This window comes from Bos indicus, chromosome 25 (assembly GCF_029378745.1).
Source record: "Bos indicus isolate NIAB-ARS_2022 breed Sahiwal x Tharparkar chromosome 25, NIAB-ARS_B.indTharparkar_mat_pri_1.0, whole genome shotgun sequence".
Taxonomy (NCBI): domain Eukaryota; kingdom Metazoa; phylum Chordata; class Mammalia; order Artiodactyla; family Bovidae; genus Bos; species Bos indicus.
Genome location: NC_091784.1, coordinates 5,138,504 through 5,165,275, shown reverse-complemented (window position 1 = coordinate 5,165,275; position 26,772 = coordinate 5,138,504). Strand labels below are relative to the sequence as shown.

Sequence of the window (26,772 nt, the reverse complement as noted above, 5' to 3'; positions counted from 1 at the left end):
CTGAACAGATTCCTTCCTTAAGCCCCACCTCCTGAGCTCTGCGCCCCGCCTCCCAGGGCCCCGGCGGCGCTTGACCACGCCCCGAGCCCCACCCCGGCCCCGTGCGCCCGTCTCTGGCCGCCTCGAATCACAGCCCTGCTCCCGCCCAGTCTACTGGGCAACGCCGCGGCCCCGCCCTACCATGGCGCAGGAGGAGAGAGCGGATGCCGCGCGCCTGCTGCGGGGTTTCGAGCGCCGCTTCTTGGCGGCGCGCGCCCTGCGCTCCTTTCCCTGGCAGGTGGGCGGCAAGGGGCGCGGAAGGTGGGTTGGGGAGCACCGAGAGTTCGCGGTGAGCGGGGCTCCGGAGTCACACACCCGCCCTCCCTGCCACGTGATGGCCTCTGCTACCTCGCTGGTCCGAGCGGCACGTCCGGTCCCCCGGGATCCCCGGGGCCGCGCGGGCTGGCGGCGAGGGGGCAGGCGCTCCACCGGTGCGCCCCTGGGCCCTCCCTGCGCGCCCTTGGGCCCACCCTGCGCTCAGCCCTCAACAGCCTCTTCCCCTGGACCCTCGCCGCCCTTCACCGCCTTTGCAGACAGAATTGGAGGAATGTGAGATTTCCTCCCAACTCCCCTTTTCTTTGGGTTTTTTAGGGTCATGGACAGTTGGTTTAAAAAAAAAAAAGGTTTTTTAGCCTATTATCCTGACCATTGGGTAACAGCTGCTGCTGCTCGTTTAAACAGCCAGCATGCTCAGGACAGCGGGAGATCACGCTGTGTTGAGTTCAGTGACCAGGTCACAGGCCCTCTCGGGCCTCCAGCTTTTCATGTGTATCAGCAGCTTTGGACAAGTCCTCTCAGAGGCAGCTGATGGAAGAGGCAGGGAGGTACAAAACAGTCCCTAAAAGACAGAAGAGCTCACATCCCTGCCCTAGGGACCTGCCATTTGCACACAGGCTCAGGGCCGGGGTAGCAGCTTTATTCTGCCAAGGCAGGGGCTCTAATGACACTGCGTCCTTCATAATTCATGTGCGGTGAGCTCACTGGGATGACTCAGTTTGGACACAGAGTCCTCCCCAGGTCTGCCCCTTCTTAAGAGGGGAGGTCAGTCATCTGTTCTTTCACTGACATAAATCATTTGGCATCCTAGGAGATCATTTCCCGTCAGAAAGGAATATGTACATTTTTTAACCCAAAATTTAAACCTTCGTAATTGCATCTGTGAGGCCCCATGCGTATCGCCTGTAATTGTTTACAGTGCTTACTCTTCACCAGGCCCATGGTAAGTGCTGGCGTAGGCTCACCCACAGCACCCATGCGGTGAGGACTATTGCTGTCATTGGTTTGACTAGAAAAGAAGTCAGAGCTCAGATCTGAGAGAGAGCCTGCCAGCTTTGAATCCTGGGCCAACCCCCACAAGCTGTGTGACCCTGGGCAAGTGACTTTGTCCAAGGACATGACACAGGAGCTAGGACCTGCACAGTAAAGCAGCCTGCCTGCCACGGGGAGGTCTCAGGGAGTCCATCAGGTGTTAAGGCCATGGCTCCTCCCATAATTCCTGGCCAACCAGTTCAGTCACAGAGCTGGTCTGTGAGACCCAGGTGAGACTAAGCTGCCATGGCTAATGCAAACCAGCAGCCTGTCTTCTGACATTTTCTGTGACTCATCCAGGTGTAACTCGGGACTTCTCAAGGTCAGGCTTTCAGCTGTCTGTGGCTTCTGCATCATTTGGCCCCAGGTCCCTGGGGAGAGATCACTTAGCACTTTGCCAACAATTCCTTTTGCATGTTTAATGTTGCTGTGATAATGCCCTTGAGATTTCTTTCTCTTACCGCCTCTCTCTTTGGATAGAGCCTAGAAGAGAAACTAAGGGACTCGTCAGGCTCCGAGCTGCTGCTGGATATTTTGCAGAAGGTAAGAATCACAGAATCCCTGGAATGCATCGCTGGCCTGATTTCCCGGTGAAGAGGTAACAGAAGCACCCTGGGTGAGCATGTGTCCTTTAAAAAGAAAGACGTTGCATCTGGCGTGACCAGCTCAGACAACTCGGGCTCTTTTGTTTTCTCAGATAAAGACATCAGAATACACAATATGCTGCATGAGAGGAGGAAATCTGGGCGATGTTTTTAAAACCGTCCACAGAGGAAATGGGGATGACAGCTGTAGGTACATCTAGCCTTTACTCACTGCTCAGAGACTTTCTTCTTTACGTTTAAAGGGAAAATAAGCAGGCACGTCTTGCCCACCGGGTCTTTTTCTAGTTGTGGGTGGGGCCCTGCTTTTCAGAGGTGGGGTTTGAACATACCAAGGGGTATATCTTAGTCTTAGTATAACAGAACACAACACACTGTTTGGCTTATAAACAACAGGAATTTCTCTCTCACAGTTCTGGAGGCTGGGAGGTCCAAGATCAAGACTCCAGCAGATTCACTGTCTTGTGAGGGCCCACATCCTCATTCATGGAGGGCTGTCTTCTTACCATGTCCTCACATGGCTCGGGGCAGAGGGAACTCTCTTGAGGCCTCTTTTATAAGGGCACTAATTCCACTTATGGAGGCTTTACCCTTATAATCACACCCCAAAGTCCCCTCCTGATAGCCTTGGGTGTTGGAGTCAACATGTTGATTTGGGGTGGACACAGATATTCGGCCTATAGCAGAGTGTTAGCGTGAATCCATATGCTCCATGTTCCTGCCCAGAAAGGGCATTAGAAACACTGCCGTGGACTGTGCCAGTGTTGTTCAGTCACTGAGTCGTGTCCAACTCTTTGCAACTGCATGGACTGCAGCATGCCAGACTTCTCTGTCCTCCAGTATCTCCCGGAGTTTGCTTAAATTCATGTTCATTTAGTCAGTGATGCCATCTCATCCTCTGTCGTCCCCTTCTCCTCCCGCCTTCAGTCTTTCCCAACATCAGGGTCTTTTCTGATGAGCCAGCTCTTTGCATCAGGTGGCCAAAGTATTGGAGCTTCAGCTTCAACGTCAATCCTTTCAGTGAATATTTGGGGTTGATTTCCTTTAGGATTGACTGGTTTGATCTTGTGCCACTGTAGTGGAGAAATATTTTTAGGAAAGGGCTGATATCTAAAACTCTTTCCGATGCATGAGGATCACCCAGGGCCAGAAATCCAGGGATTGGGTAACTGGGGTTTTCCCTGTATTCGCTTGAAGCCCACGGGAGACTTAAGACAAAGTCTCACCCGCAACCCACACTGTGTTCCTTCTCACAGACCGTGAAGCACCCTCTGTGCGTGAAGCACCCACCATCAGTGAAGTATTCCCGGAGCTTTCTCTCTGAGCTCATCAGAAAGGTCAGTGATGGGCACTGTCCACCCAGTAACCAGGAAGCGTCTGGGACCCAGCCGGCTCTTCAGGGGTGGACTTTGCCTGTTGGAGCTCAGATCCATCCTGTTCTCTTTTCCTGCTCTGCAGACCCCCGTAGAGCAGGGGCCTCCCCATCAGTGAGACACTGTGGGTGGGGCGGGAGGAAAGGAAAGGCCAGAGTCCTTCCTGCCTGCTTCCAGGGGTCTGCAGCAGTGGCAGCATCTCCTCTGTGGTCCTGCTTCCCCTCGCCCCACAGAACCTTCCCAGTCCTACCAGGCAGCCCCTGAGTGTGGGAAACCCCACCTGCTCCCTGCTGCCCTACACTGCACCTTACCTGCACCCTCTCTACCCATCTCGGAGGTGCCCTCGGCTCCCCCCACCAAGTGACCTATATTAAGTCAATCACATCCCAAATCTCACCTCCAAATGTGGTGAAAATCCTCCAGCCGTTTTTACAAGTCAGAGTAAAAGCAAAGAGGTGGAACCTTGGTTTGAATCACAAGGGTCGACTTAAGCCTCCTGCGAATGCTGTCTCCCTGCCCACCCCCAGCACGAGGCTGTCCACACGGAGCCGTTGGACGAGCTGTACCAGGCGCTGGCCGAGGTCCTGACGGCCGAGGACCCCACCCACTGCCACCGGAGCTATCTGCTGGTAGGAGACGCGCGCCCTCCACACACACAGTTAATTCAGGGTCCCGTCAGCCTCATGGGGGTTCAGTCCCTGACTCTTCTGCTCTGTGGTCTTAGATGAGGTCAGTTAACCTTCCTGGGCCTCGGTTTCCCCACCTGTAAACCAAGCCCTTCTGCAGATAACACCTCTCTTCAGGGCGGCTAGGGTTAAATTAGGTAACACACTGAATTGCACAGCAGTGACCTGGTGCTCAGACCTCAATAAATATTTGACGGATATATGTGGGCTTCCCAGGTGGCTTAGTGGTAAAGAACGCGCCTGCCAGTGCAGGGGACATAAGAGACACAGATTCGATTCCTGGGTCAGGAAGATCCCCTGGAGGAGGGCATGGCAACCCACTCCAGTATTCTTGCCTGGAGAATCCCATGGACAGAGGAGCCTGGTGGGCTGCAGTGCCTAGGGTCTCAAAGAATCAGACTGAAGCATCATAGCATGCATGCATTCCTACTGCTGTTGCAGGACGGCAGTCTCTCCCTGCTGTCCACTGCCACCATCACCAGCCTGATAAATGCTGTGGCCTCGTGACTGGTCATCTGGCTTCCTGCCCCACAAACGTCCATGTTGCACACAACAGTTTTTGTTTTGTTTGTTCTTTAACCTTTTATTATAAAACACAGATACAAAAAACCACGCAAAGAATTAGATTATCAAATTGCTGTAACTACCAGTCTAGCCGAGGACTTTGGCAGCCAGCCCACAAGGCCCCCATCTGACCCACCTGCATCCCAGCCTGCCCTCCCTCCCTTTCAGAGTCATCACTCAGAGGTCTTTTCGCTGCCACATGCACTCAACTCTAAATGCCTGCACTTAGTCTTGTCCATTAACAAGGTTGGCTCAAAACCTCCCTTCATCCATGGTTCCCCCAGCTCCTTCTCTTCCTGGCGGTTTGGGCTGGACAGCTCTGTGCAGGCTGACTTTCATTGCACACACGTGATGCTGTTCACCCTGTTCCTTTGTCCTCTGTTCCCCACAAACTGGAGGCTGGATTCCAAGGCCCACTGGGACGCTTGTCTGTTTGATCCCTTAGCAAGAACACTGCATGGGTCCCGGAAGGCTCATCATCTGTTTTTATCCGCTTCGTGGTAGCACTTACGGATGCCTAAAGCTTAGACCCATTAATTCATTGGAGGATGTAAAAGTGACTTTCTGAATCATTTTGTTTCCATTGGCTGGAGAGATTTTGTAAGGAAATGCCTCCTGTTGGCTTTACTTGGTTGCGGAGGAAAGGCCGGACACAGACTTGACCCTCCCCCTTTAAAGAGAGTGAACTGGCCTCCTGTCGTTCCATTAGGGCTTCAGTCTGTTGCAGGTCACATCACTTTGTTGCTGTCCAGTTGCTCAGTCGTGTCTGACTCTTTGCAACCCCAGGAACTGCAGCACGCCAGGCTTCCCTGTCCTGCACTGTCTCCCAGTTTGCTCAAACTCATGTCCGCTGAGTCAATGATGCCATCCAACCATCTCCTCTGTCACCCCCTTCTCCTGCCTTCAGTCTTTCCCAGCATCAGGGTGTTTTCTCGTGAGTCAGCTCTTCCCATCAGGTGGCCAAAGGATTGGAGCTTCAGCATCAGTCCTTCCAATGAATACTCAGGGTTGATTTCCTTTAGGACTGACTGGTTTGATCTTGCAGTCCAAGGGACTCTCAAGAGTCTTCTCCAGCACCACAATCCAGAAGCATCAATTCTTCAGTGCTCAGCCTTCTTTATGGTCCAACTCTCACACCTGTACATGACCTCATGTCCATATAGTCAAAGGTCCATATAGTCAAAGCTATTGGAGAAACCATAGCTTTGACTATAGGGACCTCTGTTGGCAAAGTGATGTTTCTGCTTTTTAATATGCTGTCTAGGTTTGTCATAGCTTTCCTTCCAGGGATCAAGCATCTTTTAATTTCATGGCTGCAGTCACTGTTCTCAGTGATTTTGGGCCCAAGGAAAAATCTGTCACTGCTTCCACTTTTTCCCCTTCTATTTGCCATGAAGTGATGGGACCAGATGCCATGATCTTAGTTTTTTGAATGTTGATCTGAAAGCTGTAAGTCCAAAATCAGGGGTGTCGGCAGGGCTGATTCTGAGACTGCAAGAGAGGGATGTGCTCCAGGCCTGTCTCCTTGGCCTCAGATGACCATCTTCTCCCTGTGTGTGTGTCCTGATGTCCTCTTCTTACAAGGACCCAGTCAGATTGGAGTATGGTCCCCTTATGCCCTCATTTTAACTTGATTCCCTCCATAAAGAGTGGTTAAGATTCTGTGCTTTCACTGCCAAGGGCCCAGAGTTCAGTCCCCAGTCAAGGAACTTAAGATCCCACAAGTCACACAGCGTGGCCCAAAAAAAAAAGGCCCCATCTCCAAAAAAAGGTCATATTCTGAGGTGCCAGGGGTTAGGACTTCACCATACAAATTTGCGGAGGAAATGATTGAACCCGTGAAAATCTCTTAATTTCTTTTCAATTTTTAAAATTTCACTCCTTTACATGTTCTCTCTTAAGGGTTTCCCTGGTGGTTCAGACAGTAAAGAATCTGCCCACAATACGGGAGACCCAGGTTTGATCCCTGGGTTGGAAGGATCTCCTGGAGAAAGGAACAGCAGCCCACTCCAGTACCCTTGCCTGGAGAATCCCATGGACAGAGGAGCCTGGCGGGCTACTATCCATGGGGTCACAAAGAGTCAGACATGACTAAACGATTAAACTTAAGGGTTTATCTGATTTTATGTTTTATTTTTATCCTTACGTTCCTTTGAACAGCCTTTATTTCTGAAATGCTGTTTTCTGTCATTTATCACACATTCCTGAGTGTTTCTAGTGGCCTTACAGGCCTCGCCCCGGAAGTCTCACTGCCCCCACTGCCAGAGCAGGCCGATTCCCTCCTAGGTGGGCACCTTGGCTTTTCCAGCAAATGCCTGTTGGCTTGGGTCCTCCTCAAGCCCCACTACTTCCTCTTCTGTCCACCGACACGCTGAGCACACAAGGGTTGTATCACCCGCCTGCTCAGAACCCGCCAGTGGCTCCCATCACATTTAGACTCCAATCCTACTTCCTTACATGGCCCCCGAGGCCCCCCCAGGCCCGCCCTGGCTGCTGGATTAGTAATTGTCTCTCCTGGTTTCCGCCCAGCCTTCAGGTGACTCGGTCACCCTCTGCGAGAGCACGGCCATCGTGTCTCATGGGACCACAGGCCTGGTCACGTGGAACGCCGCGCTCTACCTGGCCGAGTGGGCCGTGGAGAACCCAGCGGTCTTCGCTCACAGGTGAGCTGGGGGCGCAGGGCCAGGCCCCCAGGAGGGTCTGCTGCCGGGTACTTGTGGACACAACGCCTTCTCCTCACCTTCCAGAATGGTCTTAGAGCTTGGCAGCGGAGCCGGCCTCACAGGCCTGGCCATTTGTAAGACATGCCGGCCCAGAGCGTACATCTTCAGCGACTGTCACAGCCACGTCCTGGAGCAGCTGCGAGGGAACGTCCTTCTCAACGGCTTCTCGTTGGAGCCAAGCATCGACACCTGGGCGCAGCACCCAGGACCGCATACCCCCGAGGCAGAGCGCCCCTGGGTGACAGTGGCCCGGCTGGACTGGGACACGGTGACGGCGCCGCAGCTCGCGGCCTTCCAGCCGGACGTCGTCCTTGCCGCAGGTACCGCCTGGCTTTCAGCAGGGACACAGCAGTGGACGCTGCCTGGCGGGAAGAATGGCGGGACCTGGGTTGCATGGGCCTCCAGGGTGACGGCACAGCACGGGGCGTGCCTCCTGGGGGCCCTGAGGCCGCAGCCGCCCCGTCTGAGACAGAGGCCACGTGTCCTCCCACGCAAATGGTCCCTCCTATGGAGGAACCAGCTCTGCCCAGCAAGGCGTGCGATGAGCAGAACAGGCCCCAGGGCACCAGACCAGCGGGACCAGTCTTAGCCAGGCCACAGCCCAGCGGCCAGACTTCACATCCCTCTCCAGCAGCCTGAGGGAGGCCTCTCAGTCTCTTCCAGAACAAAAAAGAGAAAGCCAGAGTAGCCCCAGGGCCCACCTACACCTGTCTTCAGATGGGGTGGAAGTGGCCGCGGCAGCCTCGTCTTTCCAGGACCACGGACAACGACCTGATCCCAACTCCTCTGTGTGCCCTGGGCCGGGCCGCGGGTCACAGAAGGGGTTCGGGGGGCCCCCCCATCTGCTCCGTGCACACCTGTGCGTCTCTGAGGCCTAGGGCCCTGCCTGTATGCCTCTGTCCTAGTCCACGAAATGAGCCCCGCAAGCAGGGCCCACCCACTTCTGGTGCAAGGACGGGCCCATGAGAGAAGTGGCGTGTGGCCTGGCCACCAACAGGCCCATCCTGCTCCGCAGAGCTCACCCAGCCCGTCTGGCCATTGGTGCTGCCCTCTGGCCCGGCCATGGCCCTGAGACTCAGGCTGGGGGCAGCAGAGCACGCAGTCTAAGCGGTATACCCCCGCGGGCCCAGCTGGCGGGCGGGAGGGGCCCTGTCCCCACAGGAAGGAAACCAGAAGTCTGGGGCAGAGTCAGGTTTGCCTCATGAAGCATCTTCTAAACAGGCCACGGGCAAAGACTGGATTTCTTGTGAAGGAATGCCAGTAAGTCCTGGATATATTTCACGTGTTGTAGTGTCTTTCAGCAGCCTTTTTGTTCTGCTAATGTTTTCTGTTTTTACCCAATGTAGTCTTCTTACCATCCAAGAGCACAAACCTAATTAAACCACTGCTTTCTGGGCCTTCACCTCCAAGTGTCAGCATGGAAGCCCTCATCCTGGGGGAGCCCTTCCAGTAACCTGGGTTTCCATCACAGACGTGCTGTATTGTCCTGAAACGGTCCTCTCCCTGGTTGGGGTCCTGCGGAAGCTCTCCACCTGCCGGAAGGACCAGCGGGCTCCTGATGCCTACATTGCCTTCACCATCCGCAACCCGGAGACGTGCCAGCTGTTCACCACGGAGCTGGGTGAGCCCCGGGCCCCAGGCCAGGCTGCTGTCTGTGAGAGGCCTGCAGGGTCACTGCACTGGCCCCATACAGGACTCCAGGGAGCACAGAAACCAGGAAAGTAAAAGGTTGGGGGTGACCTGGAGACAAACCAGGAAGACCCAGACCACCGTGTGCTGGAGCGACACCTGCACCCTCTGCCCAGGTCAGCAGGGGATGAGGGGGGCAGCTTATGCGGTGACCTCACAAGTCTGAGAGCAGCAGTCCTACTGTGTGTTTGGGGGTTCTAAGAGCCTTCAGTCTTTGTCTATGGAAGGGACAGGGCGGTGGGCGCCAGCCAGTATCAGGGTAGACGGGAGCTGGGCCACTGTCTCCAGGTCCTCACTGTACAGCAGAAACATCTCCCTCGGAGGTGGGACAGGGCTGGCAGGCAGGGGCCCTCAGGGAAACAGCGACCACCGTCACTGGGTCACACAGTAAGAGTCAGGGGGGCCTTAGAGGAAGGGGGTCTGCCTGACTCGGCTGTGGGGAAGTGGGGGGCGGGGGCGACACTGTCCTTAGACCTGACCTGTGTCAGCCCCTGTAGCACCTGGTGGGAGCATGGGGGTGCTGTCATCCTGTCTCACCCAGAAAAACACCGGGGTGTAGGGCAGCTAAGTAATCATCCAGGCACCCAGGGACTAGACCCAGGCACCCAGCTTGCAGTCTCCACCCGCTACCCCATGACCCCCGCCCTGCAATCCCCAACCACGTGCCAGGCGTCATCAGGGCTTCCCACACAGACCAGACAGCCATGCAGAGCCTTCCCACGGCTGCCTCTGCCAAGAGAGATGACCAGTGCCCACCCACATATACCATGTCTCACTGACTCGTGTTTGGCCTCAAAGAATAATGAAGTCCTTTTTCAGATGCTTACAAGGAAAAATATCCATGCTGTATTTTTTAATACAATTTTTTAATATGTATTTGGCTACTCCAGGCCTTAATTGCAGCACACGGGATCTCTAGTTGTGGCGTGTGGGACCCAGTTCCCTGACCAGGGGTGGAACCTGGGGCCCCTACATTGGGAGCGCAGAGTCTTAGCCACTGGACCACCAGCGAAGTCCCCTCCAGGCTGTTTTAAGTGAAGAAATCTGAGTACTAAACAGCATATACATATACTGTATGTGCTGTGTGTGTGTATATATATATATGCAGCATATGGGAGAAGGAAATGGCAACCCAGTCCGGTGTTATTGCCTGGAGAATTCCATGGACAGAGGAGCCTGGTGGGCTGCAGTCCATGGGGTCACAGAGAGTCGGACACAACTGAGTAACTCACACTCACACATGCAGCATATACAGCCCATTTTTATTTTTAAAAATAATCACAGTAATACACACGGGGAAATTTCATACAAGCTAATTAACATTATTAACATGTTATACTTGGACAGCAGGATCATGAAACTTACACAGTATGTCTACTATTTCATTTTTATAAATACTGATTTTTCATTCATAAAAAACTGATGACAAAACCACCCTTGCCAGGGACTTGTCAGACATCTGTGCTTACAGAGAGGACGTAATCCCCTCTGACACAGGCCCAGCCTCTGAAGGCACCAGGCTGAGCAGTCAGGCAGACGTGGGTTCAGACCTCGGCTCCTACTGAGCTGTGCCCGGTGAGAGGGTGGAGCCCAGAGGCAGAGAGCGACGGGGAACCGACAGGGCCATGACCTCTGAGGGACACACACAGCCCAGTGTGCAGATGCAGGAAAGCTGGCTGCTGTGAGCTGCTTACCAAGGGGATTCCTGGTCCCACCCTGGAGGCTGGTTCTGGGTGTCTGTCCCAAAGCCCCACCCTGATAGGGTGGCGTCCCGCCCCCAAACCCCAGCACCCTGAGATGCGTCTGTTCTGTTTCCAGGCCAGGCTGGGATCCCGTGGGAAGAGGTGCCTTGTCATGACCAGAAACTGTTTCCCTACGAAGAGCACTCGGAGATGGCGATTCTGAAACTAACGCTGTAGTTTTTACAGATGGTTCTGAAGGACAACCTGAAAATCAAATCATTGTCCTGGAAAGAGTCTGATAAAACTTCCACTGGACTTGAATGTTCAAAGGATGTTAAATTCTGAATCCGGAACCGTAAAGTGTTCTAACAAAATATAAACTGCTCGAGTGTGTGGGTACCCTCTCTCTGCCAGCTGGCTTATTTCTTAAGCAAACCACCGTTAAGTCAGAAGTGAAATTTTTGGCTCAGACAGGATTTCATTTGTGCAGATAAAAACATATACCAAGTGTGTTTTCCCCAACCTGGACACACGTCCCTCAGAGCCATGCTGCAGTGGGATGCATCCTAAGGTCCCCTGTTGGGGGACCGGGGGGGGTGGGGGAGGACCTGCGGTGCCTGTTTTCAAGGCAGGAATCAAAATATTAGGGACACGCCTGGGCAAATGCAGCGGGAGACAAAACCGGGATCTTGAAGATGCTGCAAGCAAGTAACAGGAAAGTTACTTCCCTCCTCACAAACTGAGGGGGGAAACACTCACAGAAGATAGAAAAGAAGAAGGAATTCAGAGCCTCCAAAGAAGGTAGGAGGCTGAGCCAGCTTCCTGGGCCACCAACCCCTGATTACCAACAGTAGCCTCATTCTCCAGGCGGCGCCCACTGCTGTCTTTCCAGTGGCCATCCACCAGGCGGCACCGCCCCACGGCATCCCGCCAGCAGCGCCAGCCGCGAGGACAGGAGGGGGGTGCTCCTGAGGAGGAAGGGGAAAGGCGAGGGGGTGGGCATCCAAGGCGTCCCGCACGGGACACCTCACTGGCCCGAGGGGTCACGTGTCCGAGATCAAAGGGAGCACCGTCCGCTCCCAGCTCTCATCCCAGCGGAGCTGCTCTGACTCCCGGAGGCTCTCGCGGAACTGGTACAGTTTGCCAGCAGGATCAGGAAACTTTGAGAAAAGAGTCTAGAAGAGATGAGAACTTACCTCATCACCGCTTCCCATTTCCCACCCCATGTCCCCCCACCCCCTGAGCTGCCCCGCCTCCCCCTTCCCAGCCGCACCCCAAACCCAGGTGCCAGACATCACCCCCCTCCAACCCCGTTATCCCACTGAAACCCTCCCTACTCCCCAACACGTGCAGAACCACCCACGTCCTAGGGTCTCCAGCGAAACTCCCACTCTGGCCCAGCTTCCCCACCAGGCCTGGCTGATAACCCTTCTCATCATCTCTGACCCCCACTGCCGACCCAGCAAGCCCCCACTTCATCGGACGCAGGGGAGCCCTCTGGCCCCAGCCCACTCCACCCCCTGGGGTTCCGACCTGACAGCACAGCCAAGCGTCAGTGTTCACATCCACACCATCCACATACTGTGACCTGTGGCAGCCCCCACCCCTGCTCCTGCCAGGCTCTGCTCCCGCCAGGAGTACCACCCTCTTGCCATCTCCCCAGCACCCTCCTGTCCATCTGCTAAGATCCAGGCAATGCCTGTGTTCTCGCCAACCTGGCTAAACTAAGGTGTCTGCAAATGCCAGCCTGTGGGACACCTGTGGCCCTCCACTTGTCTTTGTAAATAAAGTTTTACTGGAACGTGGCCATACGCCTTCATTCACAGACTAGATGCTTTCACATTACAACAGAGTTGAGATATTTTGACAAGAGACTATGGCAAAATCTAAAATTCTTTCTGGGCCTTTCCAAAGTTTCTTGCCTTTGGGCTCAATTGTCAAGAACGACGATGTATTACTTTTTGTAATTTGTAGTAAGAAAGAAGTACCCTTTGAATACGCCCACCCATCTTGCAAGGCTGGTCCAGGAAGCGCCCCTCGTGCCTCCCTCTTCCTCCTCTGATCCAGTACCCCTTAAATGGCACATGGTCCACTCAGCTCTAGCATCACCTGTGTGGTATGAGCTCCGTAAACCCAGATGGCAGGCGGGGCAAGCCCTGATTCCCCAGGCCCTCTGGGGCCCAGCCTCTGAGACTGCTACTCCTTCAGCAGACCCAGCCCAGGCCCACCCGCCCAGCTGCAGGAACAACAAATCACCGAAACCCCACGAGCCCTGGTGTGGGGCGGACAGACAACGCCACCTGTAGCTGAACTGCCAGCTCCTCCGAGTCCTCGAAGACCAGCCCGTTCTCCTCGTGTTTCACAAGCTCGTGTAAGCTGTAGAGAGAATGGCGGAGGGTATGAGAGCTCCCGGGAAGAGAACAGAACCCACCCCACCCGCGGGCTAAGGTGGGAGTCAGGAACAGTTAGTCTGTCCTTCCCTTTAGGGAGCCTGTCCTTAGACTCAGCATCTGAACTGAAAAACGACCTGGAAGGACACGTGTTAGGAATTCAAACTGATTTGGGGAAGGAGAGGCAGTGAAGGGGCATTCGGACTTTTTGTGCTGTGTGCGCTCTTCTTGGTGAGTTCTGGGTTTTTTTTTCTTAATTCTACAGCAGAGAAATCAGGTAAAGGGCAACCACGCTGGAGGCAGGCTCAAAACTGATCAGGAGCTGATCCCAAAAGGATGTGAACCTAGAGTCTAACATGCTGGCTTTCCCATTTAGAAGCTGGCCCCTCCGCTCATGGTGGGGCCACTGCACCTAAACCTCTTCTAACACTGACCTCTCCTGCCCATCTTTTCCAAGAAGAGCAGAGACAGAAATAGACACATCCAACTGACTCGAACCCAACTACGTGAGCTGAGACAAAAGGGACAGAGAGAGAAATCCCTGAGTCGGGTGGGCAATCCTGGCCACCATGCCACGCCGTGAGCACACGCCCCCAAGAAGAGTATCTGATTCATCATTTTTACTCTCCTCCCCGCCTGCCTCAACATCAAAGTGGAAGCCACCCCGTTTGGTAGGGCCACAGCCCACCCACGGGGACTACAGGGGCTCCTGTTCCCTAGGGGTGGCCGAGCTGCACAGATCAGAAGCGGCACCCTCCCAGGAGGTTTCCCAGGCAACGCTAACCATGCTGGCTCCCCACACCGCCCCCACCCAGCTGCTGATTTGAGAATATAACCCGGTGGGATTATTTTTCACTCCTACCACTGAAATTTCACGGCACACACTGGCAGGCAGCATCCGAACATGTCCACCACCTTCATGGGCAGGTCCAGGCCGCTGGAGGACCGGTGCAGGCAGACACCCAGGTCTGCAGACCCTGCAGGGCGAGGACGAGAGTGACGGGGCCGTCAGCGCCGGCCGTGCGCCCAGTGACCACGCATCCCGCAGGACCGTGGACAGAGGCAGGCGGGGAGGAGAGGAAAGGGGCTAATCACACCCCCAACCCCGCGTACAGATGCCTGGAGCTGGCCGAGTGCCCTGGCCTGAGGCAGGGACACAGGGGCGCTTCCCACATGCTGCTCCTGGCTGCTCCGCCCTTTCTGAGAACTCCCGGCCCATCACCAACGTTTTTATATAAACGGACCCTCTTTTTCTCCTTAACCACAATTTAGTTTAGAAGAAGCTGCAGCAATTACTGCTTCCTGAGTTCAGATCTTCTGCTCGGGGTAATGAAAATGTTTTGGCGAGACACAGTGGCGGTGACCACAAAACACATATTGCATATTTTTGTTTGTATTTTATCACAATAATTACAGTAAGAACCCAAAGCAGACCCAACAGAAAACCAGCTGTCACTGTGAACACAGAGCCAAGGAAGCACCCTCATATCACTCAGCGCCCTGGGAACTCCTATCTAGAAAGGAACTTCCCGCCTGAGACGGATTATTTAGATGCTGAGATCGATCAGCACTGAGCCAACAAGCTCTCCCCGAGGGATCAAGACGGCAAGAGCCAGGCGGCTGTCCTCACTGGCTAACAGACTGCACTGTTGAACTCTTGGTCTCCGCACCGCCCTGACTTGGCCCTACCCAGCCCCGCCCAGCCCTTCTGCCCATGGGAACAGCAGGACTGAGCTGGAGGGCGTGGAGCCCCAGAGCACTCAGACGTGACCTTGGCAAACAGACAGGGAGGAGCAGGCACACCGGGAAACTGCCTTGTCTCCAGGAGTCCAGCCAGGACCCATCCCAGCCTGAGGCCTGTGTGTGTGTGTGTGTGTGTGTGGGGCGGGGGGGGGGGGGGTTGCCTAAGCAGAGAATGGCTTTAAATCTTTAAAGAGTTATAACAACAGGGAATATGCAAAAGAAGCTGGTAAAACGTTTACCATCTGGCCCTTTTCAGAAAAACCATCCCCTGCCCTGGATTATTTGCTGCTATTTAGTTGCTAAATTGGGTCTCTTCTGTGACCCCACGGACTGCAGCCTGCCAGGCTCCTCTGGAAATGCCCATGGCATTTCCCAGGCAGGAATACTGATGCGGGTTGCCGTTTCCTTCTCTAGGGGATCTTCCCGGATCAGGGATCGAACCTCTGTCTCCTGCACTAGCAGGCGGGTTCTTTACCAAGGAGCCCCTGGGAGGCCCGCTGCCCTTGGGTATTCCCCTGTAAAGCCCTCCCTCCTCCCGCAGGCCTCCCACCAGACACTCTCACCCAGAAGCAAGGGATAGTCCTCAGCTTCCAGCCACGGGGTGCAGACCTGGATGTGCCGGAAGCCCTTCTGACAGATGAGGCGGCTGTAATAGTCCTTCAGAGGTCCTTTGCCTGGCAGGGGAAACTCAGTCACCCACTGGGCACCCCTCCGCCCCGGCCCACGCCCCCTAGCCTGGGAAGCCCCTGCGAGGGCATGAGCAGCAGGCCCACACTCAGCAGCTCCCATCAGGCCCCAGCCAGGCGCCCTCCAGAAACACCCGCCCAGGGGGGTGTGCACCCTGACGGCAAACACCACAGCCCTTCCCCCAGCAACCTGTGCCCAGGGAACCTCAGGCTGGGAACGTGTCTAGGATAAACTCTGGCCAGTCACCAGCGTGCCCTCCGAGACAGCTTCTCACACAGGCTTCCCTGGCGCCCTGCCCAGGACCCCCAGGCAGCACAGCCTGAGTGGTGGGCCCCTGCCACCCCTGGGAGTCTGGGGGCCAGGAGGAGAGCAGTGTCCAAAGCAGGGCTGCTGGCCCAGGGCCCTCCTCCTCCAACCAAACCTCCTCTGCTTCTCTCTCTCCACTAGGAAACAGTTTTACACTGGACAGTGGACTCTCATTTAAAAAGAAAGAGGGTTTTCCTGGTGGCTCTCAAGAATCTGCCTGCCAACACAGGAGACGTAGGTTAGATCCCTGGTCCAGGAAGCTCCCACGTGCTGCACAGCTACTAAGCCGGTGTGCCACAGCTACTGAGCTTGTGCCCTAGGGCCCGGGGGGCCAGAACTACTCAGCCCGCACGCTGCAGCTACCGAAGCCCACAGGCCCCAGAGCCCGTGCTCTGCAACGAGAGAAGCTGCCAGAATGGGAAGCCCACACGCTGTAACTGGAGCGCGGCCCCCACCCCCCGCAACCAGGGAAAAGCCTGCACAGCAATGCAGACCCACTGCAGCCAGGAAGAAATAAGTAAAACCATTTTTTAAGAAAAGAGGCTTGAAAACCACTGTATCTCTGAGGTTGCCCTATCTGAGGTTCAAATCTAGACTCTGTGCCCTGCCGTGAAGTCCCTGTCAACTTCAGCCTGCCCCTCCATTAAGCTGGCAGAGAGAACCATGCATCAAAGAGTTAGGCTGACAATCAACGAGACAGCAAACATCACAGGCCTGACGTGGGGAGGGCCTTCTGTCCCCTCTAGTGACCCATCTAATACAGAACAGGGACGCTCCCGGGTGGGTACCTGTTATGACACAGACCAGAGAAGGGAGGCTTTCTCCACTGTCGATCAAGTGTTCAAATTCTGCGTTAAAAAAAAATAAATACGTGATAACCAAGATCAGGGAGTCGGGTAAGTAAGGGGCTAATGGGAGGGGTGGAGGGCAGGGTGCTGCTCCTAGCCACACAATCCTGGAGGGGACGCTTCAAAGCCAGGGGGTCACTCACTGACCCAAATGGGGACCCAGGCCCGCCACTGCCACCCTGTGTCCTCAGGCTGGCCCACCCAGTGGCCCTGGAACATTCTGCCGAGGACATCACGTGCGGCCGGGTGAACATCCCGCAGCTAAGGACACCCCGGCAAGCCCAGCTCCTGATCACAGCCACACACCTACTTTCTAATGCTGCCAGCAAGATGGAGAAGTCTTCGTCCTCTACAAGAAAAGAGAACTGAGTGTCATGGGTCGGTTTCCCGTGCTTCCCCCACGAGCTCGTGCGCTCCCCTTTCTCATCGGGGCCCCAAGTACGTGGGGGCACAGGACTGACACTCGTAGGAGCCCCAAGTGCCCGGGAGGGTCCTGAGACCTGTCCAGCTCGTGCTGCTGACCAACAGGGCCGGTCGCCCGCAAAGATGGGTCACCGCTCCACTCAAGGCATCCCGCTCCGTGAAGGCTGACCTCTCCGTGCCCGGGTCTGAGGATTCTGAGCTGAAGGAGCGGAGAGAGCCCGTGAGCTGCCACAGAGCAGGCTCTGGGGCCCCGAAACAGCTGTCTCCTGCCGGCGAGGCTCGCAGGCAGTGGCCGGGGTGCAGCCACAGCCGAGCCACCAGGTGGCCCAAGCACCCGGGGCCTGGGCACTGGCCTGCCCCCGCTTTCTCTCATCATCCCTATTACTGATGTGTCGCCAGGCACCGAACCCACAACAGCAGACAAGACTGACTCAGCCGTGCCTTCGGGGGCTTACTGTTGTAATCACCCCGTCGGCTTAAGACGAGGATGCTGTGACCACCTCTAACAGCCCCCAGATTACTGAACAAAGACCAGGTGTGCGGAGAGCCGCTCACAGAGGCTCTCCTCACCCCCCAGGAGGTGCCCAGAGAACACACAGGTGCACAGACCCTGCCACAGGGTCAGGAACCGTGGCAGGAGGGTAAGGACACCCACAGCCTAGTGCGGGGCAAACACCTCCCTAAAGGGCCAAGGAGTAAGCCCTGTAGGCTTTGGGGGCCACATGGTCTCTGTTGCGGAGCTCAGCTCTGCTCTTGTAGCGCGGAACCAGCCACGCACGATATGTAAATGAACGCACACACTGCATTCCAATAAAACTTTACTTATAAAAATAAAGAGAGCAGGCCTGCAGTCATAGGTTGCCAACCCCTGGTCTGATGGATCCCCAAGTCAGCAGCGAGCATGAAACAAGGCACCTGAAAGCAAGCTGAAGACGGCAGACTTACCAGGCCCTGAACACAGGGTAGGTGTGGCTCAGCTTCACAAAGAGCTGATGTTGCAGGTCCAAGGGCGTCTCTTTAAAGAATGATGCTGGCTTGTCGTACACAGTCACAGCTCTGCAATGAGATCGTTGGGGTGGCTCTAGGGAGGGGCAAAGAAAGGCCTAAAGAAGAAAAAACCCAGGAGGATCCAGAAGAAGGGTGCTTGGAGATCCAAGTCTCAACAGTAAACTTCAGAATGACTTGGAGAGGGACTTCCCTGGCAGTCCAGTGGTGAGGGCTCTGCACTTCCAACGCAAGGGTCCTGAGTTCAATCCCTGGTTGGGGAACTAACATCCCACCTGCCAGATGGCGTGACCAGACAAAACAAAAAACCCAGATACACAGTTTAAAAGAGTCCAATTAAAAAAAGAATTACTTGGGAGAAGCACAGAGAGAAGGTTCAACACCAAAACTGCCTGGACCGCCTGGCTGGCTGGCAAAAAAAACTCCAGCCTCCTGCCCGCTCCACTCCCCCAAACCAGCAACCACTCCCCGGAGCCCCAGGAACTCCCAGTGCCTTGCCAGCACGACACAGCAGCTGGGAGGGACCCCTACTTGATGCCCCAGTTCTCAGCCAGGTCGTCCCGCATCGCGTTGGTCACACACAGGTTCAGGTGGGACAGGCGTCCGCAGAGCTTCTCATACCTGAAGAGAAGTATCAGTGTTCAACCTGGAGCCCTGGGCCGAGCACCACCACCCGCCACCAACCGGCATGGGACTCGACACCTTCTGGTATCGAAGAGGCTGCACAGCTGGGGTCTCTCAAACCAGGTCACTGGCAAGGTGCCTTCCCAGTGTTTGCACTGAGTTCTACCACCTATATTTCCTTCACACCTTTCTGTAAATCAGATTGCTTTTCAGCTTAAACACAATTACTTTCGGGAGAAATCATATTATCACTAGGGAAGGGAAAATCCAGTCTCTCCTGCCATAAAATGAAGGAGAAATACAATAAAGGCCTCATCATCAAATCTCAGCCACATTGCCCTGTTCCCTGCAAAGGCTGTGGGGCTGACGCTCACTCCCACTGTGTTACAGAGGGAGCTGGGCAAATGTTGTGCGTGCGGGGTGCTAAGTCGCTTCAGTTGTGTCTGACTCTTCACAGTGCTATGGACTGTAGCCCGCCAGGCTCCTCTGTCCATGGAGATTCTCCAGCCAAGAATACTGGGGTGAGTTGCCATGCCCTCCTCCAGGGGATATTCCTGACCCAGGGATCAAACCCACGTCTCTTACGTCTCCTGCATTGGCAGGCGGGTTCTTTACCACTAGCGCCACCTGGGAAGCCCTATCAAATGTTAGAAAGATATTATCAAGAGATTAGTTCCACACTGAGACATGAGCCCTGGCGACCGGAAGAACTGAAAAAGAACTGGAAATGAACAGGGTTATTGAATGTGTGTGTGAACCAAGGCCTTGTCCTCACTCAGGATGCAGAGAAAGCTCCAGAGAAAGTCCATCCCGGGCATGGAAGGTTGGCGCTCACACTTATCAGCTGTGTGGCACGTGACGTATGGGCCCCCAGCCCCAGTTTCCTGGTTTGTAAAAGGAGAGCAATCACGGGACGCCCTCACTGGGTGGCAGTGGAGTCTGGATGGGAGAAAGGCTTGGGCTGAAGCCGTGCAGCCAGTGCATGCTGACAGCCGCAGTGACTACTACCCACGAATGACCCATGAGGGGAAAGGCCGCAGCCGGCCGATGGCTCGAGGCTGCAAGTCCACACCGAGGCAGGCGGTATAACTCGCGCTCAGAACCCGGCACTGGCTCTTTCAGACACCCTGGACCCTGTGCAAGCCTGCTGGGAACAGGACTTCTAACACGACCAATATGTCTGGCAGGCGGTGGTGGTCCAAGGCCATTTGTGCTGGCCGTAAGTGGGGTCTACAGATCCAGAGGGAGCACACAGCTCTCCCGAAAACTGAGGGTGTATGTCCTCGAGATGAAGCTGAATTCTATCCAGGTAAGAGATGTACTTGTGTGTACAAAGCAAAGAACAAGTGACGCCTGGCGGAGAACCTCACAAACCAGAGTAATCTGGGGAAAGACAAATCACGCTCATGGAAACATGAGTGGCATGGTTTCTGCCAAATTCTGAAGCAACCTTCCTGCTAAGAACACTGGACACAGAATCCATGTGACACTGTACCCTTGGAGGATTTAAACTTATTGAAAAGTAAATAAATAAAAGTGTGGATTTGTTAAAGAAAGGAACATGGCATTGCTTCCTCCTGCAAGCAGAGCCTGCTCCCGAGGCCCTTCTTCCCTCCCCCCAGCTCACAGCTCACAGACTGTGGCCCACACCCCCAGCTGCCAACAGCGGCCCCCACTTTGCATCTGGGGATCTGGTCTGCGTGCACCAGGGACCCCAGCTCTCTAGCTGAGCACTCGTCCCAAGCCTGAGACAACAGGGTATTGAAGTGCCCCAGGCTCAGTGGGGGTCAGAGGACACCAGGTGAGCAGGAGTCAGGCTTGCTCTCTCCAGAGCCGGATGAGATGCAGATGAGAGCAAGGGGCTCCCAGGACCTGAGAAACACCTCCACAGGGAAGTGTGGGAAGAGAAAGGTCCTGATGACACCCTTTCTGAGCTCAAAGTTGGCCCTTTCTCAAGATTTCTCAGTTTCATGGGCCAACAAATGCCCTCCTTTGCTCAGGCCTGTTTTTATCACTGGTCACGAGCATCATGCCAACACCCAGCCTTGCCCTCACCCCTACAGGGCACACAGGGGACCAGCTTCCCCATGTCTCTGCACTGGCCCTTATTCCCACTGCAGTTTGGAGTCAGTGTCTGCACCCTCCTTCCAGACCCTCACCACTTGGCCAGCAGAACGAGGGGGTGGCTGGGGCCGTGCACCAGACCCATAATGGAGTAGCCGTAGTTGTGCCAGTCGACAACAAGCTTGCTCCCACGGAGGCAGCCCGCGAACCAGCAGACCACAATGGCGGGCAGGCCTGGAGGGTTCTAGGAAAGAGAGACTTGAATGAAGAGGAGGAAACCAGACCATGGTTGAGAATAAACCAAGCGAGAATAACGTACATGGCAAAGAGTCAATTCTGTTTACAGAGCTCTTGAAAACAGATAAGCAGAAGACCCCTCTTCTTCACCAAAAAGTATAAAAAGTCATAAAAAAGAAAGCTGATCAGATGTCCATGATGGTCCAGTGGCCAAGACTCTACATTCCAATGCAGGTAGCCTTGGTTTGATCCCTGGTCATGGAACTAGATCCTACACGCCACAAATAAGGCTCAGCACAGCCAAATAAATAATTAAAAAGAAAGAAAGAAAAGAAAATTGATCAACATAAAAAGTCCAAGAGCACTGATACCCAAGGAGACAAAAAATGGAACAAGGAGGTACCATTTTTCACCTGTCAGAATGGAAACTCAAAACACTTATGATGCCTGGTGGTGAGGATGAGGGGGGAAAGGCCTCTCTGTTGGGTAGGGGGATAAAATGACCCAACCTTCTCTAGTACTATCCAGTAACCACATTTTACAGTATATGGACTCTGACCAAACACTTCCCTTACTGGGAATTTATCCTAAAAGAGAAACTGCTGCTGCTGCTAAGTCACTTCAGTCGTGTCTGACTCTGTGCGACCCCATAGACGGCAGCCCACCAGGCTCCCCCGTCCCTGGGATTCTCCAGGCAAGAACACTGGAGTGGGTTGCCATTTCCCTCTGCAATGCATGAAAGTGAAAAGTGAAAGTGAACTCGCTCAGTCGTGTCTGACTCTAGCGACCCCACAGACTGCAGCCTACCAGGTTACTCCATCCATGGGATTTTCCAGGCAGGAACACTGGAGTGGGTTGCCATTTCCTTCTCCAATGCATGAAAGTGAAAAGGGAAAGTGAAGTCGCTCAGTCGTCTCCAACTCTTAGCGACCCCATGGACTGCAGCCCACCAGGCTCCTCCGTCCATGGGATTTGCCAGGCAAGAGTACTGGAGTGGGTGCCATCGCCTTCTCCGAAAAGAGAAAGTGGACCCATGCAAAAGACATATGTTCACTGATGCTCTTTGCCACTTTGCCAGATATGTTTTAAAAAAAAAAAAAACAGGAACAATCTGAGTGTTTATTAAGATGATACCAAATAAATACATCAGGGTATATATCATACTGGGATACGATACAGTCAATTAAAAGAAGGAACTTTTCTGTTAAAAAGCAGTGACAATAAGAAGCTAAAACCATAACTTCAGAACTAGAATGAAGACCTAGTTCAAATCCTGACTCCAGCACTTCCCAGCTGTGTGACAACAGAACCTCCCTAGGTTCAGGTTTTCTCATCTCTAAGTGTACATAACACAAGAACCTATTTCTTAGGATTGTTGTGAGGAATTAAATGAGATAATGCATGTAAAACATTCAGATATGTGGTAAGTAACTATCTGCAATGACATTGAAAAACAGAAAGGATGGGTATCATAAAGAGGATGGACACAGACCACAGGCTCCTAGTCAAGTGTTTAGAAGTTTATATACACACACATGAATATGCAATTCATTTACCAGTTTGTACATTTTTAAGACTAGAATGTAAAGAAAATTATTAACAGTGGTTCTCACAGTGGGAGGCAGGGCTGACACATACCTGGAGAAAGATGTAGGCTGCTGGCTCCGTGCACATCAACTTCCACAGCAAGTGTACTGCCTGGAATACAACTTTGACCCCGTACTGGAGGACATGGGGCCCAACTGCAAGACAGAAAACAGCTGTCACTAGTGAAGGCTGTTGGTGTTTAGTCACTAAGTTGTGTCTGACTCTTTGTGATCCCATGGACTATAGCCCACCAGGCTCCTCTGCCCATGGGATTTCCCAGGCAAGAATACTGGGGTGGGTTGCCATTTCCTTCTCTGTGGGATCCTCCCCAACCAGGGACTGAACAGGCGTCTCCTGCCTTGGCAGATTCTCTACCAGTGAGCCACCTGGGAAGCCCCGCTAGTAAAGGAATTCTTGGTGATTTGCAGATGCCCCCCCAAACACCCAAACACACACACACACACACACACACACACACACAGAATCTAGAGTTGAGTGCTTCCTACCTGCAAGTCTCTGAAGGTCTGTCAGACCCACAATCTGAATTTTGTCGCTCTGCAAGAGCTCATCGTGGGGTTTGGAGTCTGAAAAGAATGTCCTCTTTAATGTGCTGGACAAGACAACCTAATTTAAAGTCTGATGATCCCTGTCCCACCCCTCACCCCCTCCCCAGACTGAATAAGGAAGAGCCATTTTGGAAAGTAAGACTTTCCCAAACCTCTCTGTTCCTCAGTAGCCAAAACAGAGAATGAGGCCAGTTCTTGTCCAGACTTCTCTAGACCAACGACAGAAGGAGGGCCAGAATCTTACCCACTTTCACTTAACACAATGCCAGGTACACAGCAGGCACTAAAGCTGACCTAGGTTTCCTGGATGATGGAATTATCACATCCCAGGGAGACCTCTAGGAAGTCCCACTCCCACCCCTGACCCTGGGGTAAAAGACTCTAAACAAGGACCTGAGGCAACCAGTGCTATTCCGGCTTTCCCCTGATATGGGGTATGTTTAGAGCTACCTCCTGAAAATGTCAACGTGGGGTAAGATGGAGGAGCAAACACCGCTGCCCTCTAACACTAAGGGAAAAAGCTGGGCATGCTGAGAAAATGAAACATCTCCTGCCTGCAGAACTCTGCACTGAGGGTGAGGAATGGAGACAAGTTGCCCGTCGGCTCAGACACAGCCTCAGAGATGTGCTTACCAGCACTGGCCCTGGGGTCACACCCATCTGGGTTCCAGTCCCATCTTTTCACTTACTAGGAAGAATAAGACTATGCACTGAGTTCATTTAGCTTAGCACAGTCCTGGCATATGGCAGGCGCTCGGTTAATGCTGATGTGTTCCTAGGTCTCTAGAACATCCCGACTGGAGCGGGGGCGGGGGTGCAGAAACCTGGCAACATCTGTCCAGGCCAGAACAGTCTCAGAGGCCGGCCTGAGGGAGGAGAGAGAGAAAGCGGGCGCCCTCGGTGCGGCCACCCTCTCCGACCCCGGGGTGGTCAAAGCCGAGGGTCAAAGGCTGACAGAGCAGCCTCCCTCCCGGAGCCCCGGATACTCACTGCAGAACCCCAGGAGGGTCACGGAGAAGCCGCTCTTGGCCAGTGACAACGCGTGGTACTGCATGCGGGGGCTGCGGCCCACGTCGCCCAGCACCACGACAATAACGTGGCGGGCCGTGCGCCCCCACCGCCAGTGCTTCCACGCCACCAGCAGCAGCGGCGGCAGGAACAGGGACAGCGCCAGCAGGGCCACGATAGAGGCCGCCATCTTGGCGGGTCGGCGTCCGTCACGTGACAGCGCTCCCGACGGCCGGGCGCGCAGTGCGCAGCCGCAGACCGGGCCTCCGAGGTGGGCGGAGACAAGAGGGGCGGGAACCTGGTTCCCTAAGCTGGGGTCCACGGAACCTCCGAGGAGCCCCTGGGAGCCGAGCTTTGGTGGTATTAGGGTAAAGTTGTTATTATGTAGGGAGCTAGGAACATTTTTTTCCCTTCATATTTCTAAGATAATTCACAATATAGTGAAATAACAGTTCGTTTGAACCTTGTATAATGTTGAGAAAAGGGGCGAGATGCCAAAATGCATACCTGCTGGTTCTAGCATATAAAAATCAAAATGACTATTGTACGAAGTCAGGGGGTGATCTGCTTTGGAGGATTAGGGAGTGAGTTGGGGTGGGGGCAGTTGTGAGCTGGTGGGGAGGCGGGTGGTGGGCTGTTTCTCGATCTGAGTGCTCGTAAGGTGGGTGTGGTCCGTTTGGGAAAATTCATCAAGCAGCGAACTTACTCATTTTTCAGGATGTATGTTGTACTTGAGGTAGCGCTAGTGGTAAAGAGCCTGCCTGCCAATGCAGGGGACTTTAGAGATGCAGATTCTATCCCTGGGTCAGGAAGATCCCATGGACGAGGGCAAGGCAACCCACTCCAGGATGCTTGCCTGGAGAGTCCCATGGACAGAGAGGAGCCTGGTGGGCCACAGTCCATAGGGTCGCAAAGAGTTAGACAGGACTGAAATGGCAGCTCAGCACATGTTGTACTTGAATAAAATGTTTAAAATAGAAAAAGGGAATTCCCTGGTGGTCCAATGGTTGGGACTTTGCCCTTTCACTGCTGAGAGCTGAGTGGGGGAACTAAGATTCCAAAAGCAACATAGCATAGTCAAAAAAGAAAAAAAAAATAAGAAAAATAAATATATATAGAGAGAAAAAAGGACAAGGAAGGAAGTAAAAACCATAATGATTTTAAGTATCCACTGTAGTAAGGGAAAGTTTCACTAACCCTCCTGTCTCACCTCCCAAGGTAACCACACTAAAGAATTTTGTGTGGGTTTCTGTGACAGCGTTTTTACTTTAAAAGGGGTCCCCTTGAAGTCACCCCACTGCCCTCACCTTGGGAGCTGCCCCAGAATCTGCACAGTGACCACCTGCTCTAGAGGGTTCCCCCCACCCACCCACTCACATGTTGGACAAAAAATCAACACAGCACCTCCTCCATTAATGAGAACCCAGACAGAGCAGCACCAGGGGCCCTAGAGCCCAGCTCAGGATGTGGCACGTAGGTCATTTGCTTCTCACAATAGCCCTGTGACTCCTGAAGGTCACATCCTTAGTGAGTGTGTGGCAGAGGCAAGGCTTAAAACCCGAGCAGAAGAGGGTGAGGAAGGAGGAGTAAATATGTATAGATGGAAGGGTGGACAGACAGTCACCTGTGGGCAGCCTCAATGCCCCAGTTTCCAGGGAGGCCCTGCCTTCAGTTGTCTTGCTGGGGTCATGAGACCGGAACACGGACTCCGCCCCTCCAGGCCCCCTCTCTGGTGGGACCGGGCTGGGATCCAGAGACCCCGGCCTCAGGGGCTTAATGTTGAGCACATCCCTCTCTGTCAGCTGGCTTTCCTGACCTGTAAACTAAGGGAGGGGCACTTTACACCTGAGAGGCCCCCTCTTGTTCTTATGATCTAAGAGGTTAAGGACCAGGGGCCCCAGCTGTGACAAACCAGGAGCAAACACCTTGTCCTGGAAGATGAAACCCTGATTGGGGAAGGCGTTGGGATCGTTTCTCTAGGGAGAGAGGAACAAGATGCCGCACCTACCAGACCTGCTTGTCCTGCTCGCCCACTTGGCCGACATCACACGTGGAATTCAATCCTTCCGTAGGTCAAGAGGGTATTGTTTCCCTTCCAGATACAAGGCTGGACCCTGGCGGGATTTCCCAGTGGTTACGTGGACTGCAGCGTGAATCCCTGTACCACCCTAGCTGTGAGACAGTGGGTTGTAATAAGTCATTTACCCCCCAGAGCCTCAGACTTTACAGTATAAAAGAGGACAAGTATAGTACCCACATCAGGAGTTTGTTGCAAGGATTAACAGAGGGGATGATGGTGACAAGCTTCTCCTGGAATAGTTGTGCTCAGTGGCACACCCAAGGGAGCAAATACTGGTTCTTGAGAAATAAAAAAGACTTTATACTTTTTTTTTTAAGCTTTTTTTGCATGAAGCACAGATACAGGGACCTCCCTGATGGTCCAGTGGCTAAGACTCTGTGTTCCCAATGCAGGGGGCCCAAGTTCAATACCTGGTCAGAGAACTAGAGCCCCCCGTGCCGCAGCTGAGAGTTCACATGCAGCAACTAAAGATCCCATGTGCCACAACTAAGACCTGGAACAGCCAAAGAAGTCAATAAATATGTGATGTGCGCGTGCG

General features: G+C 54.0%; 2 protein-coding genes, 1 long non-coding RNA gene and 1 pseudogene across 4 annotated transcripts; 3 read left to right on the top strand and 1 right to left on the bottom strand.

Annotated features, from left to right (window-relative positions):
• The first annotated feature begins 149 nt into the window (after positions 1-149).
• EEF2KMT (eukaryotic elongation factor 2 lysine methyltransferase) lies at positions 150-11,065 on the top strand. The gene is made up of 8 exons (XM_019988121.2): positions 150-277; positions 1,828-1,890; positions 3,206-3,286; positions 3,850-3,951; positions 7,102-7,235; positions 7,320-7,615; positions 8,767-8,916; positions 10,803-11,065. The coding sequence occupies exons 1-8, from the start codon at positions 182-184 to the stop codon at positions 10,901-10,903; spliced, it is 1,023 nt and encodes a 340-aa protein (XP_019843680.2). The 5' UTR covers positions 150-181; the 3' UTR covers positions 10,904-11,065.
• Positions 7,623-8,697, top strand: LOC139179698 (uncharacterized). Its single transcript, XR_011564006.1, has 2 exons — positions 7,623-8,555; positions 8,642-8,697. It is a non-coding gene; the product is annotated as an uncharacterized lncRNA (long non-coding RNA).
• ALG1 (ALG1 chitobiosyldiphosphodolichol beta-mannosyltransferase) lies at positions 10,230-24,382 on the bottom strand. 2 transcript variants are annotated; one of them, XM_019988119.2, is made up of 14 exons: positions 24,137-24,273; positions 23,836-24,012; positions 23,087-23,164; positions 22,632-22,735; positions 20,852-21,000; positions 18,600-18,689; positions 18,009-18,119; positions 17,141-17,262; positions 16,951-16,989; positions 16,581-16,640; positions 15,363-15,473; positions 13,919-14,033; positions 12,967-13,042; positions 10,230-11,841 (listed from the first exon to the last, which is right to left on the bottom strand). In XM_019988119.2, the coding sequence occupies exons 2-14, from the start codon at positions 23,864-23,866 to the stop codon at positions 11,710-11,712; spliced, it is 1,218 nt and encodes a 405-aa protein (XP_019843678.1). In that variant the 5' UTR covers positions 23,867-24,012; positions 24,137-24,273; the 3' UTR covers positions 10,230-11,709. The 2 variants fall into 2 exon arrangements, with proteins under 2 accessions (XP_019843678.1, XP_019843677.2); XM_019988118.2 differs by lacking the exon at positions 23,836-24,012 and having other exon boundaries at positions 24,137-24,382.
• On the top strand, positions 19,869-20,202 carry LOC139179697 (large ribosomal subunit protein eL33 pseudogene; annotated as a pseudogene).
• Positions 24,383-26,772: the final 2,390 nt, after the last annotated feature.